Here is a 25,932-nt window from a genome sequence, read left to right as displayed (position 1 = left end):
CGAGTAGGCACTCGTACTCGGTCAAATAAGGATGGATACACGCATAAAAGTTACGAGATTAGTTATCGATTCCTGCAAAACAACAACTCGTGTCGATTCCAAAGTGTATTTGGAGATCATCACAAATTATTTCATCCAATCACGACACATAATTACTACTCAATCGTAACACAACTATTTCACTTGAACTTTATACATATCATTCCCTCCTATGACAAATATTACGCAAAACAATTCGCTATAATACCAACTTGTACACATATACCATCAACACATTACTTCACAATTGTTTACGCATTGCAAATCCAACTATTCAACCTATGCATACACTACTCTAAGCATCCATCTAACAATGAACCATCCTATATTACTCAAGTTTGCAAAAATTCCGATCACGTCACAACGATTCAACAACCAAGTATCCGACTTAATTATGTCGTAGCACAAAAGTACTCAACAAATTCATCCATTGCAACTCCAATTACTACTTGACAAACGCTATCAACTAGTACAATACTTATAACTCGTTATTATTATCACTTGCAAAGACTTACGATTCCTTTATAAACTAGTACACATACAAAGACTTACAGCTCATTATCATCATCACATTATCCAATACTACCATGCAACTATCAGTATTTTCACCATCTCTACTACATCCACACACACTTCCACTCAACCACAACCCTTCACTGTTCGTCATTACGAATTACACGCACTAAACATTACCAGAGATTCCATCACAGTTCCTAACTTATCTATCATACACACTATGCACATAATTCCCGACTCGATATTCCCGGTGATTGGCTTAAGCATAATGGGGCCATGATTTTGAAATGAGGGCGCCTACTCACCCAAAATCAAGCATCAGCTGGGGCTCCCAACATACATACACCAGGTTCATTTTATTAGACTCACTACGTTCATTGGGCTCATTAGTTACAGGTTCCAAAATCGTTGCTCTGATACCACTTTGTAACACCCCCATCTACCAAGGAGCCTTAACAAGACCTTCCCTAGTAGATAAAGGTGTTACCATCTCGGTTGCCCGAGGTCAGTAATAATCAAATGTCGATAAAAGAACAATTATATTAATTACAAGTGATTTAACCAAACAACTGATACAAAAGATACAACTCGTGATAACTATCAACTAGGTGAAACTATCTCTGCCATGACTCGTGATAGACTCGTCCCTCCAAACGCCCAGCTAAGATCCATACATCCACCTACTAAGGTTGACTGCTCACCATAGTGGATCACGGCAGACACAAAACAAAGAGACAACACAACAAAACCACACAAGGTCAGTAACTGAGGTAACAAGTACAAAAGCAGACTCAACACAAATACAGCAACACACACACACCACCTCCTCCAATCAACCACACACCTCTGACTGCCCGAAGGTCCAGTCCTGCCAGTGGGGGACCGCAGCCGTTCCCACCTAAGCCCCGCTCATCTTACCGAGCGATAACCCATATTCCTTAATGTGCGCATCCCTTCTGTGGCGGGTTCCACAGAAAGCGAATCAAGGGCGTGAAGCCACTCCCGCAAGTGACTCCACTCAGCCGAGGACGCACCTCGAGAACCACAGACAACCAATACAACCAACTGTACAACCAACAATCATTAATTCCTATTCTAACACAATAGTCAATCGACCACAAGTCCACAACCAACATCAACAACGACACCAAACCAACTATACAGAAACAGTAGACCCTCTAGACAATCAACAGTACTGAGTAGGAAAACCTACCTTTAGCAAACCGCAGCGATTCCGCGTCCGATCACAAGATTACAAGCAACCACCATAACCACCTATAACAACCAGCATAACCATCTATTCCTACTACCATAAACATAACTGAAATCAACGACGACGATGATGATGATGATGACAACACACCTATACAAAGCAATCCGGCGTCAAGACCGCTATCCGACTCAAGCATCCCATCCCTAAGGTGTAAACACTCTCAAAGGTCTCAAGGAAATGATCCATGGTGTAGGAGGAGTGAAATGACGGCATTTAGGTTTAGGAAGAAAGGTAGAGAAATAATTTGGGTTTCACGATCTACGATTTATAATTCCCCGCTGAACTCACGTTACTCGATCGAGTAACACGCTTACTCGATCGAGTGACCTCTACTCGATCGAGTTCCCAAGCTACTCGATCGAGTTCCCAAGCTACTCGATCGAGTAGCCTCTGCTAGATTGAGTAATACAAACTCAAAGTTTCACGACGTGACAAGGCTTAACTCGTAAGGTTTCCGAAGGTTAAAATAGGTGTCTAAGGTCAATCAACGTCAGTCAACGGGTCGCTAGAAGGACGGGTATTACACTCCTTCCCAAAAGGCCCCGTATTATTATATTTTGTAGACAATTATAAAGATGATCTTCCATCTTTATTCTACCAACGTGGGACGTGGGTTTGCACCATAACCTTGTGCTATTGTCGCGCATATCAGACTATGAAGGCTCGAGATTTATTTAGTTTACTCGGTTTGTTTTGAGACACGTTTTGACTTTGGTTACTAAGTTGACTTTCTTTAGGAGAGTACTTAAACTCTTTATTTCAGTTTTAGAAATAACTTTTGGAATTCTTAAAAGAAAACCTAATTATTTTAGATCTAATATGAGGAACTAATTCCTCCCTTCTTGGTTCAACCTTTGAAGCTACCGATTAATCGATTGTGAGATTGTCTTTACCTTTTATCTTTCAAGTATTGTTCTAATCTCTTGTTCTTTGTTCCTTTGATTTTTATTTACTTTCATTATCTGATCAATAGTGTTAGTAATTATTAATCTTTTGCTAGTTTAGATTATCGACTCAGTTTGCTTGATATCTAAATTAAAGTAATAACCTTTGTCCTTATAATTGATTCGGTTTATCATTATTTGGATTTAGAAAGAGATTGAACATACAATTGAATTACGACTGCGTGGTTGTGGTTATTGTTTCTATTGGTTCTTTATTCATTATTGTTGCTATTGGGTTGAATCTGACACGCTTGTGTTGAATTATTTGATAGTTAGGGTCTTATAATATCGTTGATCGAATTATTTGACTATTCTTAAGAAGAAACAGAAATTAATATTTCATATTTATTTCACGATAGATACTTGAACATAAATTGGTATTTGAGACTTTCTATGATCAATTGACTTAATTGGTAGCGAAGATAAGTTGACCCAAGACCTTTAATTATCTGAGTTAATCTAAGTTTATTATTTGCTTTAGTCTTACTTGACCAAACAAACAAATCCCTCCCCCAAATTGGTTATTTTACTCTACATTAGTTAACTTAGTCCTTCTATGTGGGTTCCACTTACTGCTCTCGCCGCCTTGTTTCATTGTTTTTTCATTGATTTTGTATTAGCTATATTTCGAGGAAACTTAACGATATAGTGTATAACATTGTTGGTAAAGACAATGATTAATTCGTAGGACTTTCTTTGTCAAAAAAAAAAAAAAAAAAAAAATTCGTAGGACTTTTACTTGACTATTGTCAAAACAGAGAAAAGAAAATTAGATGTAATTTATATGAGGTGATGGATGAGTATACCATTTTACACCTTGTGTCTTAATTTTCAGCTACTAATCGAACAATTTCATCTTTTTATAGACCGTCGTCCTTATGCTATAAACTAAATTCGTTCTAAGCGTTATTTCTAAAATCAAATCTAACAATATGAGTGTACTAACAAGTTGTTTTCCTTGCAATTCTTTCTTTTTGTTCAATTCGATTCCTATAACATTCCCCTGTTATAGAGGAAAAACAATCGATATACGACATCGATCCACATCGTAATGGTAACAAGATCCAAATTATTCACGAATCCAGTAACGATTCATCGCTTTGTGCTTCATCCCCAAGACCCCCCAATGGTTGTTATAAACAGTTTCTAGTGTTGGCAATATGTATTAAAGGATTGTATCTTGTCTACAATGCAGGAGATTGCGTAATGTTGGCTATCATATTCAATGCAACACATGGCTGCTCCAATGGTACCTACACAGTGCACACCAAACAACAATTAAACTACGGAGTTGAGAATAAAAGGTAGCTCAAGTGGTAAGAGCTCTCTTATTCTATCCATTAAACTACAGAGTATCAATTGGTAATTAGCCTATACTTCGAATTACTGTATATTTAACATTCACTCTAGCATAATTAGTCACGGACTCAAATATGCTTGTAATGTATCTAATTTGATGTTATTTTACTCCCTTGGTTTTCACAAAAATGTTTCATATTTCCTTTCCGGGAAATTTTACAATGATATTCCACTTTTCTTTTACGTGTGTGTTTTGTGGTTCCTAATTCGACCCTAAATTATTCGTCTACTTGACTTTTTTTTTTTCAAATGCTACTATGCTCCATAATTTTGGTGCAAGATAAAAGTGGAATATGTGTAGGGAGTGGAGCAATTATGGATACGAGCAAACGAAAACAAAAATATACTCCATCCGTTCCGATTAATAGTTTACATTTTTTTATTCAAGGTGCATTAGTTAATAGTTTACACTTTCTTTTTCTAGTAAATAAATCAACTCATGTAATAAATAATAATTATAAACTTCTTCCCATTTAAATTACTTTTAATTTTTTTTAATAATTATAAATTTATTTTTCTCTCCTTAATTTAAAAATTGCTTACAAAATAATTATAAACTATTTAGCGGGTTAGAAGGGGTAATCAACAGGGGTAAAAATTGTCACAAATTCTCATTATAGACGGACACTATCCGTCTATACGTATAGACGGATACCATTTTTCCTCACAAAATACCCATTTACCATAAAGTTGGAAGCACATGGGGGTGCCCCACCTTGTTCCCCTACCCATTTTATTAGAGGTCTTTACCCGTCTGTTCGCCCCACCCATCTATACCAAGACCTATTGAAAAATTGTACACAAAAAATGGTAAAATTAGAAGTAGCTCGACAACTAGTCAATAGTCTGATGAATAGATACGCACACGTTTGGTCATTGTCAGTAAACTTTGTACTACCAATTACATTGACTCAATGACAGACTCTCTGTCTCGTCTGCTGCTATCAACTGTATTTACGCTTCCTTTCAGAAAAACTTATTTACTCATTACTCTCATCATTTTCTACATGGTACTTTTGTCTTTTTTTTTTTTTTTTTTTTTTTTGGGTATTCTTTTGGTTTTAAAAATATGGTTTGTAACCTAAACTTTATAGATTGTTCGTAAAATACTCAAATTTCGAGTTTTCTATCTATTAAATTTAATAACAAAAATATATTTAAGAATGGGTAGACGGAATTTGTGATAATAGTTTGACAAATTATAGCAAAAAAAATCAATAGATTGTGCATAAACTAAAAATTTAAAAACGGTGAAATAAAGCATTTTGGATATTTTAAGAAGTTTTCAATAAGTTTTAGGAATACTGGTGATATTTTCAAAAAATGAGGGTACCATATAAAATTCTTAAGAATACAGGGACCACTTAGAAAATAGCAATTCATGTGCTTTATGACAAACATTATTAATCAATTTGCGGTTAATAATGATCATTTTATAGTAAACAATGACAACTTTGAAAAAATAATCACTTTCTAGTAATGAAAAGTTACGACCCTGTTCTTTTGGATTGAGACTGTCTGAACTGAACTTAATTGAGCTGAACTGAACTTATTGGAGCTGAACTTATTGGAGCTGAATTGAATTAAACTGAATTGGGGTAAGACCCTCTTCTCTTAGACTGAAATCGTCTGAACTGAACTGAACTTAATAGAGTTGAACTGAACTGAATAGAGCTGAACTGAATTGAAGTAAGAGTTAAATTGTGAAGTGAAAAGGTGAACTGAACTTGAAATGAATGAAGCTGAACTGAATAAAGCTGAACTGAACTTAAATGAGTTGAAATTAAGTCCAAAAGAACAGGGCTTAAGAGTTAATTTGTGAAGAAAAGAGTTTAACTGAACTGAAATGAGCCGAAATTAAGTCCAAAAAAACAGGGCCGCAACCACTATTTAACATAAAATGAACACTATTTTATCAAAAGTAGTCACTTTTTTGTCGTCACACATAAAGATGCTCGTAGAATAGTTTTTGCGCCTTAAAAAAAATATTCTAAGACTTTCTCAATAATGAGTTATTGAGAATTTAGAATTTGCTTCTTTTGTCCTGGTTCTTTGTTTGCCTATTTTATTTTGGGCGTCTCAGTTAATTATTTACCTTTCTATTATAGGAATGTCTTTGATGAGCAATTATATCCTCCACACTCAATTTAGTTCATTTGTCATCTAATAATTGCCCCACTCCTCTTTCCTTGGTCTTTAAACTAAAACCAAAGGCAAATAAATAACCGGAAGGAAGGGAGTAGAATTTTATACAGGATTTTCTCATTATTTTATGGTCAAATGTAATCACAATGATTCACTAATGTTACAGCTTATGGGTAATTTAGTTTTCAAAAACGGTCATATTTAACTGTAAAATAATTTCAAAATATTGTATTTTGGTTTATACTAACGGTTTTTCTAACCTATGCCCACCAGGTATATGATAATAAATCCAAAAAGGAAAGTAATAAATGATATTTTTATTCAATTACTTTTACTTTTATTTACAAAAAAATACATTTATTTCTTTTTATTTTTGGTTTTTTATCCTATGCCTAGTGCGCATTGGATAAAAAAAAACACTTTTTCGGTCATTGCATAATTTGCATTGCTTCAGCCACATGCAAGACAATTAAATAAGAAAGCACATTCTGTTGAAGAGTCAATAATGAAGACTTGAAGAAGGCAATAAGCCAATAACCTCCTTAAAACAAGATCATGGTCCCAAAGCTACTAGTGCATTTAATGATGAACAGACAACTCTTTCACACCCACCAGGCCACCATATATACTTCGTATATTGTATCATGATTATGGGATCATGGCAATAATGATGACACTAATTCTCATTTCAAACGTCCTTTCGTCTGAAGTCCTTATACGAGTTATATGTATTCATTTTTTTGTTCAAATGTAACCATTTAAAGTGTTCTTAATATTTTTATCATAAAAATGGTTAAAATGTTACTACCATTTAAAATGGTTATATAAGACCTGTTTAAAATTTTTAGATGAAAATGGTTATCTGAAGAAAACCTTTGTAATGATGATGCTTAATTATCTTACTCGGCAGTAACCCAACTAAATGATGACCTCTTGGTCCACCACGTTATCTTGATTCGATATTGTTTTTCCATTATTTTTGTCATAAGGTGAGTAATACACTAATCACAAAATCTCATTATAGACGGCACATATCTGTCTATAATTAAAGACGGGTCAAATACAATACCACATTTCTAATAAGACAAGTAACAAGTGTCAAGTGAGGTGGTGGGGGCCAAAAATATCACCATTTTCAAGCTATTTGATTCGTCTTTAGCTATAGACGGATATATCTGTTTATAGCAAGACTACCTCTACACTAATACCCTCACCCATTTAACAAAGGGTATCTCTACCACGGTAGTATAAGCTAAATAAGTTAAATATGTTCTCATTTACGTACAAAATACTCCCTCCGTCCCGGTTAATTGTTGTCTTTTGGTTTTAACACAAAGATCAAAGAAAGAGAGGAAGGTCAATTACTAAATGACAAGTGGACTAATTGTGTGTAAATGATCAAATTATTCATCAAATTCATTCTTAAAATAGAAAAGACAACAATTGACTGAAACACCCTAAAATAGAATAGGATAACAAATGACCGGAACAGAAAGTAATAAACTTCTTGTTAATTTCTAAACTTTTTTCTTTTTGTCTCAGGATGTAATTCATTTAGTATCCTTTAGACTCAAAATAAGAGCTACAGTATAATACGGAGTACAATTTAAAACTCAAGAGGAATGTAAAATTAAAGAGGGACATAATTACTCACAAAGTGTCCTGCGCCAAGAATCCAGTAGAAATGAAAATTCTTGTAGGATCTTCTAAATCCTTTTGTTCCCTTGTCTGCTTCACAATAGAGAGGTGTCCTTTCTTCGCTTAAGAAAGTCTTCAAACCATCCCACCTGTCCAATTTAGATGTACATTATGTCATTATATATACTCCATTATGAGTAATTTTAGTGTAATACGGTCTTTTTCGTGTAAAATGTCAATATGTCACCAATTTTTGGTAAATAGTAAGTTAGTGACAACGAGTACTTTAAAAAAAAAGTTGTCATTTTTTAGTCATAAAAAGTTGTCACTAATTACCCAAAAGTGGTGAGTGTTTGTGCCCCATTATTAACTCAATTCTTAATGAATCTCATCTATATGATAGGAAATTAATGTCAAATGTATGTAGCATTACTCTGGGTTAGAAATACATCGAGCTCGCCTCACATTAGTGAATTATGTATGTAGTAAATACATAAATGCATTGACCTAAGAGCGAGTTTGTGAAAAGTTCATCTCAACCAAAACACTTCCAAAGCCGAATAATATGTCTAAATTGCTTGCTCTACTGAAGTTGAAATTAAAATTATACTTTAAAAGAAGATTAAGAAACCATGCACATTATACCCAAATGTCTATTTCCGTTTTAGAATTTTCATATGGCACAATCATTTCAAATATTAGGTAGAATAGGAACCAATGCCTTTGCTAATTAGTAATGCTAAATATATGAATTGTATAAAAAAAATGTAGGGATTCTCACAGATGTCTCAACTTTTTCGTTTTCTATGGTGTCACTCTTTTTTTTTAAAAAAAAACTTTGACCAACAATAATTCTCTGTTACGAGTTCAGAAACGGTTATTTTTTTTTTCAAACCAATTATCCCGTCAAGGCCTTCAATTTGAAAAAACAATTCGCCGCTTTTTGAACTCATAGCCGGTAGTTATGGTTGGTCAAACATTTTTTAACGAATAAACTTTGACCGACCATAATTCCCGTCTACGAGTTGAGACGTCGGTGAATTTTTTTCAACGGAAGACCTCTTAAAGACGGTCAATTTGGAAAAAAGTTTATCGTATTCTCAACTTGTAGGCAGCTTATTGACAGTCAAATTTTTTTTGCATGAAAAGAGGGGTATATCATAGAAAATGAAAAAGTTGAGGGGTACACGAGAGAATATCCCAAAAATGTATAAAAAACTTACTTGAGCTTCTCCACCCATGCTTGAGTTCCTTTCGTTGCGCATATGAGATCGAGCTTGATAAAAGGAACAACTAAAAAAAGTGAGAAACATAAAAGCTAGAACATAAATTCTTATTTAAAACGGAGGTATCCGTCTTAAATATTAAAACGGGTCAAATATATATTAAATTATAAGGAAAGATTCCTAGAAAGTGTCAAACTTTATGTCTCTATTAATAATATATGGTAATATTTAATCTGTTTTAAAATTTAAAACGGACTATGTGACTCCGTCATAAGCAAGACTTTATGAAGCCAGCAAATGTATGTATGAATGTGATAAGTGATTAAGCAAGTTTAATCATTGCTTATAGAGATTATATTAACAAATGACATAAATATGTTATGTTATTTGAAGGCATATTATGAATTCACACTCCCTAATCAAAAGGGACATCTCATACTAGATCCCCACAACATCATTTGGTTCACGTAAATGATGATGGTCACTTCGTCCTCATACTTTACTTATTCTGTATTATAAGCTTCTAATTACTCCTTCGTCCCACTCAATTGTTTATCATTTTCTTTTTAGGGTATTTCATTTATTTATTTACCTTTCTATATTGGGGGTGCTTTTATAAGTATTTGATCATCCATCTCCATAATGATCCATTTGTCATTCAATAACTCGAACGACAAGCGGTCCCCTCCTATTTTCTTAATAATTGTCCCAAAATCAAAGGTAAACAAATGACCGGGACGGAGGAAGGACATTACGATTATAAAAAAAATAACTGTGACAAATTATTTAGATGACACTACAATGTGTAAGATTTACGGCTTGAATTTGATCCTTATAGATTTTTCTCTTTATTCTCTGTTCCCAAATACTGGTATCAAACATTATCCCATCTAAATATCGGATCATGCGCCAATTGAAGTGGATTTAAATCTTGTGGGAACTTCTGAAAGTAAACCGTTTAAGTTGGACGCTTGGGTTTTGGATCATGAGGTGTGTATGGAACGGATTCAGAGTGCGTGGAATATGGAGGATCTGGGGTCCCCGGCTTTCCGTGTTACCAGGAAGTTATCTAGAGTTAGAACGTGTGTCAAAAAGTGGACTTTAGATAAACGAGCTGAATGGCATGGAAAATGGGATGATTTTGATCAAAGGTTGGAACATGGCATGGTTCTAGCCACTATCGATAGTAGGGAGGAGGAGTATTCAAGAGTAAATGAGGAAGTAACTGATTTTGCCAAAGCCACGGCTGTTTTCTGGAAACAGCGTGCCAAATTGAAGTGGATGGTTGATGGGGATACTTGTACAAAATATTTTTTCAACTGGGTCAAAGGACGTGCCGGAAGGAACTATATCCATGGGGTGAAAGGCTCTGACGGGATTTTGCTATATGATGAGGGCCAGGTCAAGGGGGAGTTCCAGAATGCATTTATGGATCTTTTTCTGGCCTCGGGCGAGGGTCATGTGTGGCGTGACCGATCTGCTTTCCTGCATACTCTCACGCATGTGAAGCGTAAGATTCCCCAGGACGAGACTGACCGCATCAATCGGCCGTTTACGGCTAAAGAAGTCCGGAGGGCGGTCTTCCAAATGGGAGCTCTTAAAGCACCGGGGCCGGATGGCATTCCGGCAGTTTTTTATCAACGATGTTGGTCCATGGTTAAAAGGGATTTCACGAAAGCTGTCCTTTCTATCCTGAACTCAGGAAGGCTCCTAAAGGAGGTAAATCGAACGTTTATTACTCTTATTCCTAAAAAAGAGAGCCCGGAGGGAGTGTCTGATTACCGACCTATCAGCCTGTGTAACGTCATGATGCGGGTTGTTTCCAAATGCATTGCAAATAGGTTGGCAAAAGTCATGAACTCTTTGGTCGGGGAGACGCAAAATGCGTTTCTCCCAGGGAGGAGCATTAGTGATAACATCCTGGTGGCTCATGAGGCAATCCATAAAATATCCAGTCATAAGCAGGGGAGGACAGGTGTAAGCGTGTTTAAAGCAGATATGAGCAAGGCTTACGACCGTATTCGATGGGATTTCTTAGAGGCGGTATTGGAAAAATTCGGGTTCCCTCAACATTTGAGGATGTTGATCATGAACTGTGTAACATCGGTAAGTTATGAAATCCTTGTGAATGGAGTTCCACTTCCTCAGTTTCGGCCCCGGTGTGGTTTACGGCAAGGAGATCCTCTGTCACCTTATCTGTTTATTTTGTGCATGGAGGTTCTAGCCAGTAACATTGATCACGCTCACGACCTGAATAAGATTCATGGAATTCAACTTGCTAGGGATACTCGGCCTATCACTCACCTATTTTTTGCGGATGACTCGGTTTTCTTCTTCAAGGATAAGGGAGACACTGTCCAGCATCTCATGAGTCTTATTCTCGATTATTGCGAGGCCTCAGGACAACAATTAAACCTAGACAAATCTGGAATTCTCTTCAGTCCTAATACTACTTTGATTAAGGCTCAGAGGATGTTGAAGATCTTCAGGATCAGTAAGAATAAGGGCATTGGAAAGTATTTGGGGATTCCGGCAGAGTTTACAAATTCAAAAAAAGGTATTTTTAACGCTCTTATTGAACATGTCACCAAACGTATCTCTTCTTGGAATGGGATTTTTCTATCACCAGCGGGTCGCCTTACCTTAATTTCATCGGTTCTATCCAATCTCTCCAATTATGTTCTATCGGTTTTTAAAATTCCGGTAAGTGTGGCAAAAAAGATTAATTCTCTTTTGACACAATTTTGGTGGACGGGATGTAAGATGGGTAATAACATTCACTGGTGTAGCAAAAATTTTCTGAGTTTACCTAAGAGTGCGGGAGGGCTCGGAATCAGAAATGTCGAGTGCCTTAACCAGGCTCTGTTGGCCAAACATGGATAGAGGCTTGTCTCTGGGGACAACTCTTTATTTTGCAGGATTTTCAGGCAAAAGGTGTTTGGGTCTCAGGTTTTCCAGAACGACATGCATCCCATCAGAGGGACTGGGAGATCGTGGGGGTATTCGTAGCATTTTACACGGCCTGTCTTTTATTCTAGATAATTTTGGTTGGAAAATCGGGACGGGCTCGAGGTTGAATGTGTGGACCGCTAGATGGATGGGGGGCAAGCAACCGTTACCAAAGGATATGTGGCTTGATCTGACCAATAGCCATTTGGAAAGCTTGCAAGTAAGGGATCTTCTTTTTCAGAATGGTCAGTGGAATGCTGATTTGATTAGTACAGTATTCAAGGATGAGTGGTCAACTCGCATTCTTGCCATCCCGCCTTGTGAGTTTAGGGTGAGGGACAAGGTTTTTTGGCCGTTTACTAAGAATGGAACTTTTACGGTTAAGAGTGGCTACGGACTTATTTTTCATAGCTACATGGCCGCAAGAAGTACCATTAAAGACAGGTCAAGAATAAATGATAGAGGGAGAGAGTTCTGTAGGAAAACGCTATGGAACTTACCCGTTCCGGCGGTTTGGAAAATCCTTATCTGGAAGATTATCGTAAAGGCTTTGCCTATTGGTAGTGAGTTTCAGAAACGAAAGCTTGACATCGAACCTTTCTGTGGCATGTGTGGAGGGGGTCAGAAATGCGTGGAATCCATGGAACATCTCTTTCGCGATTGTAGTCTTGTTCAAAGGCTATGGGCGGCCTCGGAGTTGGGAATCCGGGTGGAAAGTGCTGAGGGGCTCTCGGTCTCTGAATGGATTTATGACTGGATGCGCTACTTCTCAAAAAGTGAAGGGGGCGAGGACAAGATGATTACTTTTGTGGCCATCATGTGGGGTGTGTGGTCGTTACGAAACAGGGTTATTTTTCAGGATTTGGATCTAAACCCGTTTACAATTACGGGGTGTTTCTTTAGTTCAATCCGGAAAAATGTTCAGGTGCTATATAGCTCTCATCTTGCACAACTACCCCAGTCAAAGCTCCAAAGCTCTGAGGAAGACTCGACACAAGAGGAATGTGAGGCCATTCGTAATGGTCATCCCATCAATCTCATTGGAAACCACAACGCTTGTGGGGTGGTTAGGATCAAAGTGGATGCTAGCTGGTTACGGAACTTTGAAGCGGCGGTCGGTTGGATTGCTTTCGATCATGCAGGCAAGGAAATCGCGAGGAGACAAGTGCATACCAGGGCTGAATCGGCATTACAAGCAGAAGCACTCGGGGTCAGAGACGTCTTGGCATGGGCACAAGAACAGAGAATACTCCACGTTGCCGTTTTGTCTGACTGTCTACAGTTGATCAATCAGGTAGCAGGGATTGACAAGGAAGATCATCTGATTGCCGGCATCCTGACGGATGTTCGTGAGCGTTTCAGTTCTTTTCATTGTTTGAGTCTTAGTTTTATTCCTAGGAGTCTTAACATTATAGCGCATGGTTTGGCTAAACAAGCCCTGCGCCTGTAGAACCCTTATTTTACAGCTGTAAAAAAAAAAAGATTTTTCTCTTTATTGATAACATTAAAATGTGCTATGTCGAATCTGATCCATATAAATTTTTCAGTTATATTAAAATCTATCTCCATATTGTTAATAGTGATGATGAAATGTTGCTTTAATTATCATATGATGTATATGTATAAGTGTATAACTAACAAATTTTTATGAAGTGAATAATATGGCTGATTTAAAAAGATTGTGTCGACTTACTTGACCATTGTATACAGTGACACTAACCCCTTCTGAAAGCAACTCATCAACCTGCATCAATATTATCAATCAATCAATCAATCAATACTATATATTAATTCCAGAAACCAAGGGACTTCAATGTAAATAAAGAAATCTATACAAATTAATTATACTATATAGTTTTAAATCGATAGCACCGTGTGATGGACCTGATAAAGGGACCTCAATGTAAATATTATATAGTTTTGGTTAAAAGTATAATATAAAGATGCCTTGATTAAGAATATTTATGGAAATTACATTAAATTAAAGTAATTAAATTTAGAAAACACAAGAATATAGTGATTTTCCTTAAAATTAACATGTCCCACTTATGGAATTAATTAGTATCATCATAGAATTATACATTAACTTAATTAAATGTAGTAAAAGTAATAGTAGCAGCAACGAGATTAATAAAATTAACGGTATTAATGTGGGAGTAGTGACAGCGGGGAAGTGGTTACGAATGTATGAAAGTAATAGTGGTAACAATGAGAAAAAGTATGAATAATTAAATAACCAATCGACTCAAGGAAATATTTTATTTATTTAAATATAGGCCGGATAAAATTAACGGGAATAATGAACTTAACAGAAACAAATAGAGGAATTAGTAAAAGAAACAATAGTAACCACGGGAGTAGTGAACGTAATGATACGTAATGATATTAAGAAACAATGTCGTGAAAGTAATAATATTAATAGCGGGGTAGTGAACGTGTCTCATAATTTGAAAATAAATTTTACATTTCATCATAATTACAAGATATGCCGTAGAAAAATATATTACAAATAGTAAACGTGTGAGTTAGACAACTCGAACATAGTTTATTTCATTGAAAATAAAATTTAACGGTAAATAGAGGTAACCCGGGCAAAGCCGGGGCACCAAACCTAGTTTAAGAGAATTAGATTAACTATAGTACTCTGTAGATTAGTTGAGCTGATACAAGACTCGAGTCACTCGGCTACTTAATTTCAAAAGTATTATTATGCATTGTCTCTCTACATAATGGCCTACCAATAAATAAACATTCGCTAATAAAAAAAGCTAGTGAACGGTTAATCAAACAATTCCGAGCTTATGTAAACTAACTTTTACAGTGACGAACCCTTTAGAAGAAAGACTTTATTCTACGAAAAATGAATCAAAATAGTATTGGTTGTACAGCTTGTAATTACCTCAGCAATCCGAGGCTTCATGAAATCAGATTCGAGTGCGGTGAAAACAAGATCACTTTGGCCACCCCACCTGTTTTCCAATCACAGGCAATGAGTTCATTGAAGTCCTTGATAACATATGCTGACATGTCGGGAATTAAAGAAAAACACATACATACTCCGTATAAGATAAAACAAACATACGTGACGTTATGAGGAATGATCTTAAGCTTGGTTTTAATAGGGCCTTCCATTAAATCATCAAGATCAAGGCCATTGGATTTGTCAGTAGATAAAGAATTGATTATATTAAGGTATCTTGAATGTCTGCCAAACACCAGCTTTTGTGACAATGCTTCATTTGTCGTCGTCGTTGTACTCCCAACTGGGTCCATTGACGAATCCAGTAAAAAGTTGTAAAAATCCTGATAAAATTATTTCAATACCATGTGTAGAAAATCAATTTACTCATATTTTTAGTAATTAACTAAAAGACGGAATAACATGAGTATTACTCTTAATGAACAATGGTTTAAATAAATTTAAGTTTTATCACTTTATAAAGTAAGTACTTACCACAGAATTACTGTAACCGGCAATTGTACCTTCAAGTTCACTCCATGTGTTTGTTGCATCAACATAACTCCCATTCTTTAGTTGTTGCTTTATTACCTCTGCCAAACTGTGTTTTACATTTTCACTAAAATTCATAAACTTTGTAATTATTACTCCACTATTTACCTTTATTTGAATTAGCAACATATATACAAATAGGAAAGATAAACAAGTAATTGCGTCCAATTTTTACTCGTAACAGATAATTATTAAGTTATCACCCGTCAAAAAAATTATTGCCAAGTACTCCAAGTAATACATATATAAACAATTCAATTTAAATAAGTGAGAATTATTTCTAGCTTCCATGTAATGAATGAGCTGCGAGCCTACTGTTTCCCCCTCCTCGGATGAAAGGCTCCATAGCCCAAATCATCATCAAGTCTTGATAAATAAGCGAGAAGTACGATAATACCTATTTGCTTGTTTGAATCCGTCATCATCAAGTCTTGATAAATCTTTCAAAAGGGGAGCCCATGAAAACTGTATACACCACCAACCAATGTAGACGTTAAATTCTAGGAAAAATAACAAAGAGTTGATATAATGACATAAACACAACTCAATTTCCATTTGTGTCAAATTATTTATAACATGATTCAGGGAATGTTGTGAATTGTGTATTGTGTGATACCATTCTTGTTTGGTTAAATAACAAAGATTTGATATAATGGTTGATATGAAACTTACTTTTTCAAAAGAAAAATTACCTTTCCACTAGTTTGATTTTAAGCTAATTAAATGAGAATTTTTCATGATTTGTTTTTGAAAGGTACTAGAAGAAAGGAGCAATACAACTTACAACAAAATCTTCAGGAGAAATCCAACTATCTCCAAGAGCAACACCTTCACAGCAAAACATACACGGTTTACGTTTACTATGTTAAACTTCAATGCTTACTTCTGAAAACTTCTTGAAAAATTAAACACCTTTGTATGATTTGGTACCATCATATATATTCAATATTCTTACGGTTACTATCTATCGAGATATATTTGTTGGAAATAGGGGCTACTTTGAGCATAGTCTTTTTTCCATTTTGTCCCACATTGGTGAGGAATAGTGTTTGTGTTGTGTTTATATATGACCACACTCCTTACCATATCACTAGTGGGTCATGGGAGGCTTTTGTGGAAGCTTTGCGAGTCTTAATTCAATTTCGCACACGCCTTGTGCGCGTGCCGTCTTGAGCCCGGCCCGGCCCGTGCCCGTGCCCGAGCCCGAGCCCGGCCCCGGCCCGGATCCGGATCCGGATCCGGGATTCGGGATTCGGCAATCGCCTGCGGCGGGCTTTGCCTATCTTTTACCTGACTGCTGGTGGAGCTGCTAATGCTGCACTTCTACTGGTTTAGTGGCCATTCTTTGCTCGGTGGAGCATTAATCTTTAGACTCCCTTCCACTGTGTAAATCTTTGCATTATTTATGCTTGATGGACTGCTCTTGTGATGACTCGTTGATCTATTTTGCTATAAATAGATCAACATTCTTCAAACATTAATCACAACAACAATCACTCTCCCTTCTCTCTAATCTCTTCTTCTCTTATCTTCTCCTCTATAATTCCCCGGGTGAAGTAATAGATTCTGTCGTTCAAGTCTCACGAGTTAAGTGGGCGGCGAGTTGGAGACTGTAGTGTTATCCTTGGGGAACTACCGCACTAGCTGATCGCCACCACGGTCGTGCAAATCGGAATATAGTTTTCAAGGCGGTGGCTCCCTTACCACGCACTACTAATCGGGTTATTTCTATTCGGTTTTCTTGCTTTTCATTATTCTTTATGATTTACGACTAACAATTTGAAAACTATATATCTGTTGTTGTTTGTTCTTTGTAACAATGTCGTCTGTTTTAGCGAAAACCATTCCCGACTTGACTAAACTTGAGAAACTCGAACGTCATAATTATAAGCGTTGGTCACAAAAAGCTGCGATGTTTTTCGAACAATGGAAATTGATTATGTGTTGTTTAGTGACCCGCTCATTTTATCAAATTTATTATTCTTGACACCGTAGAGAACTCACCCCCGCCTAAATCAGTTGTTAAGTCAAACGAAGAGGATATTAAGAAATATGATAAGGACAATAAACTTGTTAGATGCCAGCTACTAAACAACATGTCTGACACCCTTTTTGACCTGTTTATGGTTCATAAGTCTGCTAAAACCATATGGGAATTGTTAGAGAAAAAATATGGGGCTGACGATGCGGGTAAAAAGAAATATGTTGTGGGAAAGTGGCTACAATTTCGGATGGTTGACGGAAACCCATCATGGAACAAGTTCATATTTATGAGAACCTTTGTCTTTGATGTTGTTAATGAGGGTATGAAATTAGATAACATTTTTGTGGCTAATGTCTTGTTAGAGAAATTCCCTCCCTCCCTCACAGGTCGACTATAGGAACCACCTTAAACATAAGAAAAAAGACTGTCTCTCCAAGAACTAGTAGGACACATGAGGACCGAAGAGGCAAATCGCCTTAAAGACAAACTGTTAGTCAATCGGTTAAAACAGAACGATCTTTGTTGATGCTAATCTGGTTGAGTCACGTGGTCCGTCTTATCTTGAGAAGTTCAAGGGTAAGGGTAAGGCTAAGGTTGGTCAGGGTAAGAACCAGGGTCAGGCCAAGAAGAATGGTCCAGGGAAGCACTCCAAACCGGTTCCTAAGATTCGAAACTCGCTAAGGGTCCTTTTGTCTGCTATGTTTGCGGAAAACCTGGGCACAAAGCCTACCAATGCTCCGAAAAGAAAACTAATGAAGCCAATGCTGTGACTGATGACATCATTGCTGCTGTGGTTGTGGAAGCTAATTTGGTGGGTAATGTTCTTGAATGGGTCTTGGACACTTTGGCGCTTCCCGACACCTCTGTCTTTGATAAGGGGTTATTTACGAGTTCGAGGAAGTAGGCGATGGGGTTGCGTTTTTATGGGTAACTCTTCATCCGCACCGATCAATGGCAAAGGCAAGATCTTTCTCAAACTCACCTCAGGGAAAACACTTGCTTTAAATAATGTTTTGTATGTTCCCTCGTTACGTCGAAACCTTGTGTCTGTGCCTTATTAAACAAAGTGGGTTGAAGCTTGTGTTTGAGGCCGACAAGGTGGTAATGTCGCGTAATGGGAATTTGTGGGCAAGGGTTATCTTCTTTGGGGGTCTTTTGTGTTGAACAACGATTCGTTTTAATAATATTGCATCTATCTACCTTATATTCTTGAGTCTATTGATATATGGCATGGTAGGTTAGGTCATGTGAATGTGGATTATATTAAAAAACTTAGAACTATGAGTTTAATTAGAGTTTGTGAGTCAAGAATTCTCTAAATGTGCTAGGCGTGTGTTGAGGCTAAGTTTACAAAGAAACCTAGTAAACCCGTCACAACTAGGAATACGAGTCTTCTTGAGTTAATTCACTCCGACCAGGTGACTTCAAAAATATTGCAAGTAGAGGTGGAAAGAATTATTATGTCACCTTTATAGGCACGATTTCAAGGTACACCCGTGTTTATCTGCTTAAGACTAAAGATGAAGCAAAACAATCGTTTATAAACTTTAAAAATGAAGTCGAAAATCAACTCGACAAGAAAATTAAAAGGGTAAGGTCTGATAGAGGTGGTGAGTACAAATCTACTTATCTAGCCGACTTTTGTCTTTGCTAATGGTTTAATACATGAGACTAGTCCACCTTACTTACCTCAGTCTAACGGTGTAGCTGAACGGAAAAATAGAACCTTAAAAGAGATGATGAATGCTATGCTTTTAAGTTCTGGCCTATCTGACGACATGTGGGGGGAAGCAATACTTTCTGCTTGTCATATTCTTAACCGTGTACCTCATAAGAAAATTGACAAGACACCCTATGAGATGTGGAAGGGCTATCCTCCTAACCTAAGTTACCTTAGAGTATGGGGGTGTTTGGCTAAAGTGGGCTTACCTGATTTTAGGAGACCTACTGTTGGACCAAAGACCTATGATTGTGTTTTTATAGGTTATGCTCAAAATAGTTCTGCTTATAGATTCATGTCTTTAAGTGATCGTTCTATATCCGAAGCTAGAATCTTTGTGTTTTTGAGCATGTTTTTCCATTACAGAAGAATGTTGATTCATCTCCTAGTTTACCTTTTACATCTGTTGATATCTCTTCACATGCTAGTAGTAGCTCTTCTAGTGGTCATGATCTTTGAACCTAGAAGGAGTAAGAGACCTAGATGTCCAAAGAACTTTGAGCCGATTTTGTTTCAACTTTCTTTGTCGAACATGGATACACTTTGTGTGTGCTAGTGATGAATTTGTTTCAACCTTTTTAATAGAAGATGACCCAAAAACGTATAGTGAGGCAATGAAATCCATTGATGCTAATTTTTGGAAAGATCTTTATTAAAAATGAACTTGACTCTATTATGTCAAATCAAACTTGGAAGTTGACTGACTTACCTAAAGGTAGTAAACCCATTACAAGTAAATGGATCTTTAAAAAGAAAATGAGACCTGACGGTACAATAGAGAGGTTCAAAGCTAGACTTGTAGTTAGAGGCTTTACACAAAAGAAGGGTATTGATTATTTTGATACTTACTCTCCTGTGACCAAAATCTCGACTATTAGGACTCTTGTCGCCTTAGCCGCTATTCATAACCTTATTATACATCGGATGGATGTTAAAACCGCTTTTTGAATGGTGAACTAAGGGAAGAGGTCTACATGTCTCAACCTGAAGGGTTTGTGATTGAGGGTCAAGAGAGTAAAGTGTGTAAACCGAACAAGTCTCTTTATGGATCGAAACAAGCACCTAAACAGTGGTATGAGAAATTTAACAACACTTTAATAAGTAATGGCTATGAGGTTAACCATTCTGATTCATGTGTTTATTCAAAGGTAATAGAATCTGATTGTGTGCTCATATGCCTTTATGTTGATGACATGTTAATACTTGGTAATAATTTAGAGGTAATTATTAGAACCAAAGATTTTTTGTCATCACAGTTTGAGATGAAGGACTTAGGAGAAGTTGATGTTATCCTAGGAGTTAAGGTCATCCGAAACTCCAATGGAATCATGTCTAAGTCAATCTCATTATGTTGAAAAAGTGTTGAAAAAGTTTAACGCTTTGATGATGTGCTGCGCGTAACACCCTATGATTCTAGTGTAGCATTGTGTAAAAACTTGGGCAATAGTGTTTCCCAAGAAGAGTATGCTAAAATCCTAGGTAGTGTGATGTTTTTAATGAACTGTACTCGACCGAGATATTGCTTATGCGAGTTAGTAGACGAAGTCGTTATACACATAACCCTAGCAATGAACACTGGAATGCTCTTCGTCGTTTACTAAAATACACGAAGGGAACAATTGACTTATGTTTGCATTATAGTAATTTTCCCGCGTGTTAGAGGGATACTTTGTGATGCTAATCGGGTTGCGGTAACGATGAGATCTGTTCTACTAGTGGTTATGTCTTTACCATGGGTGGAGGTGCTATATCGTGGAAGTCTTCTAAAAAGACTTGTATTGCACGCTCTACCATGGAATCTGAGTTCATAGCTCTTGAGTTGGCGAGGCAAGAGGCTGAATGGTTGAAAAACTTTTTAGGCGATATACCGGTGTGGGGCGGACGGCTAACACCGGTCTCCTGCACTTTGTGACTCATGACGAAAGAATTGGTGTTGCAAAGAACGATGTCTGATTCGAAAAAGAGACATATTCGAATAAGACACGCTGCAGTTAAACAACTCCAAAACAATGGAGTGATTGCTTTGGAATATGTGAAGTCCGAAAACAATCTTGCTGATCCCTTTACTAAAGGGCTGGCTAGGAGACTAGTCGTTGATACGTCAAGGGGAATGGGGCTTAAGTTCTTAGGTCAAGAGTGAGACTTGACTAGGTATAAAGCTTTTATTCCTATGGCGTTGTATGATTCATAGCCTTAATGGTAGTGCTTTTGAGACGCACTTGATGAATCATACACCAGGTTGGACTTAGGTCCTTAATGACTCGTGAGAAGTCTTTTGAGAAGCACTTGAGTCACCTACGTAGGTGTAACGATCATTAGACTATGAGAAGTCTTCTGAACACATCTATGAGTACCGAGGTAAACGCATAACTCTAAAAGAGCGCGTTGCACTTTCGCGGAACGATCTTAATCTGAAGGTATGATATGTGTTGTGGGGGGTATCGACCGAAGCTCAGCTAGGAATTCAAATCGCAAGATATTCTCTCGCTGTAAGTAAGTTGTTTCCTCATTTCACTAAAGTGTCAATTCAAATCGAAAGATATTGATACCTAAGTATCCAATCCTTCCTTTACCCAGGAATTCTTTTTCTTTCTCTCTGGCGCCCCTAGTGGGGGATTGTTGGAAATAGGGGCTACTTTGAGCATAGTCTTTTTTCCATTTTGTCCCACATTGGTGAGGAATAGTGTTTGTGTTGTGTTTATATATGACCACACTCCTTACCATATCACTAGTGGGTCGTGGGAGGCTTTGTGGAAGCTTTGCGAGGTGCTTAATCGGCTCGCTTGTGCGCGCAGCGCGCGTGCCGTCTTGAGCCCAGCCGGCCGACCCGTGCCGTGCCTGCGTGCCGAGCGAGCCCGGCCGGATCCGGATTCGGGATTTGGGATTTGGGATTTAGCGATCGCTGCGGCGGGCTTTGCCTATCTTTTTGGGCGAACCGTTTTTGTTTTGGATCAAGTGTCACTTTGTCAATCTTGATGTTGTGGAGTCTACATTCTTTGGTGGAGCTGCTAATCTTTGCACTTCTCTTGTTTAGTGGCCATTCTTTGCTCGATGGAGTATTAATCTTTGCTATGACTCCCTTCCACTTTGTAAATCTTTGCATTATTTATGCTTGATGTGGACTGCTCTTGACAATGACTCGTTGATCTATTTTCTATAAATAGATCAACATTCTTCAAAGATTAATCACAACAACAATCACTCTCCCTTCTCTCTAATCTCTTCTTCTCTTATCTTCTCCTCTATAATTCCTGGGTGAAGTAATAGATTCTGTCGTTCCAAGTCTCACGATTCAAGTGGGCGGCGGGTTGGAGACTGCTGTAGTGTTATCCTTGGGGAACTACCTAGCACTAGCGATCGCCACCACGGTCGTGAAATCTTGAATATAGTTTTCAAGGCAGTGGCTCCCTTACCACGGCACTACTAATCGGGTTATTTCTATTCTGGTTTTCTTGCTTTTCATTGTTACTGCAGTTTACGACTAACAATATTAGATGAGGATAGTACTCGTAAAAGGAATTAGGAAAAATGTACTTTTACAAAGTTTTGTTCATACAGATCTTACCTTTTACTTCATTAATTAATTGCCAATTACTTGGATTATCTATCTTATTTACTCCAAGTTTGGATATTGCTTTACTCAATCATTTTAGTCCAAGCTACAAACACTTTTAGACAAAACTACAGCTTACAAGGCTTGTACATTGACGTATCCATGAATTTCAGTCATAACTAAAAAGCTTATACATTACACTAATATAACCATCAGTATTTTTAATCTGACGACGAACAAAATATATTATGAAGAAAATAAATAAATAAATAAATATAAATTTACGGAAATTCGGAAGACAAAGAATACCTCCAAGGGTAGCCTTCAATTGGCCGACTGAAATGGCATGATGGGCAGCTAATGCAAAAGTAACAGCAAATTTACCACCATAAGATTCAGCCACTATGTATAATGGACTCTTTTGCAACTTGTCATTCTTGTTATACAATTCTATCAATAACCTTGTTAAATCTTCTCCTGCTTCCTCATCACTCTTCACCACCAATTTTTTGTCCTCCACATAACTATATCCTGTTCCCACTGGATTATCCTTTTTTTTTTTTTTTTTTTTTGAAATCCAATCATTCAAAAATTCATTAATTAGGTGCTAAATTCAACATGGTGCCTTAAAAAGATCTATTCGATACTTTTTTTATTTTTATTTTTTACCTCATTCTAGAATAAGACCAACTCACACACAAGAGTTGCTGTTTTAGAAATGAATGGGCAAAGAAATTGATTGAAGGAAGAGACGTACAACAAAAAGAAGGTCTGCTTTCTTGAGCCATGTTGTGTTTCTTGGCTTTAAATTGGTGTCCAATGGTCCAACTTCTTGGAAATTGCCTATCCCAGTTCCTGATGCTCCCTTCATTCAATCATACCAAAAATAATACTTAATATTTTCATTAATATTCCTATAATTGTGGAATAATTGAGTACATAATACGGAGTCCGAGTATAATCTAACAGGTTTAGATGTACGCAACCTTAAATCAAATTCACATTTCGGAAAAAATGTAATACAAGTAATACTTACAGGGCCTCCTTGCAGCCATAGAATTGTCGGCCAAGGTTTAGTTGGGTCTTCTACTCTATAAGGACTCTTGTATAGCCACCAAAACATATGTGCTTCTGCAACAATAAGAATTAATTAATTAACCATTTGTTGAACGTTAATTAAAGTACCCTTACCAAGTACTCCGTATAAAAAAAAACCGTAAATAAATGAATGAGACGAACGGAATAATAACTTCTTAATTAAATTGGAAAACTGAAAGTTGGAGAATTGAGATGAACTGACTTGGCCGAACTTGAACATAACCCCATTCTTCTAAACCGTCATTACTTTTAATATGCCTTGCAGTTGTTCCATTAAGAAGAACAAGCAGATAAAGAGTTGCTACAAACAGAGAGTTTAGATTGAAAACAGAGAATTTTGCCATTTGTTTTGTCTAGTCTCCTCAAAGTACCAAATTATGAAAGAATTGAGTGATGTTTGATGGTGTGGGGGTGATTATTTATAAATACACTTGATTTGTGAAAACGTGAATTAGTTTGTCAGTTTACCTTTTCAATATTTTAAGGATAAATAAGGGAAAGTAAGATAAAAGAGGAAAAAAGATTTGCCAGCTAAGATATTTAATTATTGGCTATGGGTTTCTTCAAAAAAAACAAATGGAGAGAAGAAAAACAACGGTAATTCTGGGGTGAGACCGTGTTATATTATGAGACGTTACCTTTATATAAAAAGACAACTCTATTAATAGCGTGGGGATATAGTAAATTACCCTCATAACTTATGTACTATGTGTAAATCAACTCCCTAAGTTTCACTTGTAGCAAATTAGTCCCTTAAGTTTTCAAAAATGTGGAATTAAGCACAAATCAAGTTTTCTACCATTTTTTTAAACTAAAACCTATCTATAAAACCTTATTAAAAGGCTAGTCTCAAAAGGTCACGCAGACAATGCCACGTAGGATAAGGAAAAGTCACGTATGCATCTGCAATGTCACATCTTAATCCGCGTGTCACTCTAATCTATAAAATTTGATTAAAATGCTACTTGAAACACCTATTAAATGTCACGTAGACATCGACTAAAAACCACCTAACAATAAATTATTTTTTAATCCACTCTTTTTTCCTTCTTTAAAAAAAAGCCATAATCGGATTAGTAATCCCTGTTCTTTTACTCCACCACATATGAATCAACTACATATATAATTTTCAAAATATCATCTTCCCCGATTTATTTGCCAAAATGTCTTTGGATTGCTGATGTCTACGTTGAAATATATTTCTATCTATACAATATAGTTAAATGACTAGCTAAATCATCTATAAAATATCATTAAAAGACTAACTTGAGTAGTATTTAATTGTCATGTGACAACTCTAAAAAACCTCCTAATATGCTATAATATTTCATGTCTAATTAAGCTCTAATAATAATAATAATACATTCAAGATGTTTTATTCATTTAGTCCAATTTTGCTTTTCCTCTTCTCCCATTCATTGTAAGTTCATAACCTAATTTCAACCATTCATCTTACTCTTGAATTATTAATCTTAATGAATATTATAGCATTTATATATATATATATATATATATATATATATATATATATATATATATATATATATATATATATATATATATATATATATATATATATATATACTTCATCTCTTTAAGTGAAATTACATATCTTTTGTGTATATCTTGGTATTGATTTTTTTATGGTTTTTTTTTTTTAACATTTCTATTAGTAAATTAAGTCTAACCTCTTTATTTTGTTGTGTTGTATAGGATTCAATGTCATGATCTTCTTTGATGTGAACGCTTTATTGTTATGTTGTAAGTTACTACTTTCACCTATTGTTTTATTTTTCCATTTTTTTATTTTTTTAACCCTTTAATTGTAATACTCCGTATTTATGAGTCTTTGGGTACTCTATCGAGTAGGCCTTACTCTGTCGAGTAAGGGTGAGTTGCGTTTTAAAATAGTTTCTGACCTGTTGGGTACTCGATCGAGTAACTAGGATACTCGATCGAGTAAGGGGGCACTCGATC

General features: G+C 36.4%; 1 protein-coding gene across 1 annotated transcript; it reads right to left on the bottom strand.

The window, feature by feature from the left end:
• Nucleotides 1–3,739: 3,739 nt before the first annotated feature.
• Nucleotides 3,740–24,565, bottom strand: LOC141616778 (serine carboxypeptidase-like 51). The gene is made up of 13 exons (XM_074433918.1): nucleotides 24,158–24,565; nucleotides 23,894–23,988; nucleotides 23,615–23,722; nucleotides 23,167–23,407; nucleotides 16,385–16,428; nucleotides 15,998–16,065; nucleotides 15,544–15,649; nucleotides 15,172–15,392; nucleotides 14,989–15,058; nucleotides 13,783–13,833; nucleotides 9,138–9,190; nucleotides 7,931–8,063; nucleotides 3,740–4,025 (listed from the first exon to the last, which is right to left on the bottom strand). Exons 1-13 carry the CDS (start codon nucleotides 24,297–24,299, stop codon nucleotides 3,957–3,959), a joined length of 1,401 nt encoding a protein of 466 aa, XP_074290019.1. The 5' UTR covers nucleotides 24,300–24,565; the 3' UTR covers nucleotides 3,740–3,956.
• Nucleotides 24,566–25,932: the final 1,367 nt, after the last annotated feature.

This window comes from Silene latifolia, chromosome X, assembly GCF_048544455.1.
Source record: "Silene latifolia isolate original U9 population chromosome X, ASM4854445v1, whole genome shotgun sequence".
Classification (NCBI taxonomy): Eukaryota; Viridiplantae; Streptophyta; class Magnoliopsida; order Caryophyllales; family Caryophyllaceae; genus Silene; species Silene latifolia.
This window is presented reverse-complemented; position numbering and strand designations above follow the sequence as displayed.

Coding starts and splice junctions, on each gene's coding strand:
- LOC141616778 (XM_074433918.1), bottom strand. CDS start 24,299: ATGGCAAAATTCTCTGTTTTCAATCTAAACTCTCTGTTTGTAGCAACT. Junction 16,429..23,166: donor ATTGAAGGCTACCCTTGGAG/GTATTCTTTGTC, acceptor TTTGCTGTGAAG/GTGTTGCTCTTGGAGATAGT. Junction 8,064..9,137: donor GCATGGGTGGAGAAGCTCAA/GTAAGTTTTTTA, acceptor TAAATTGGACAG/GTGGGATGGTTTGAAGACTT.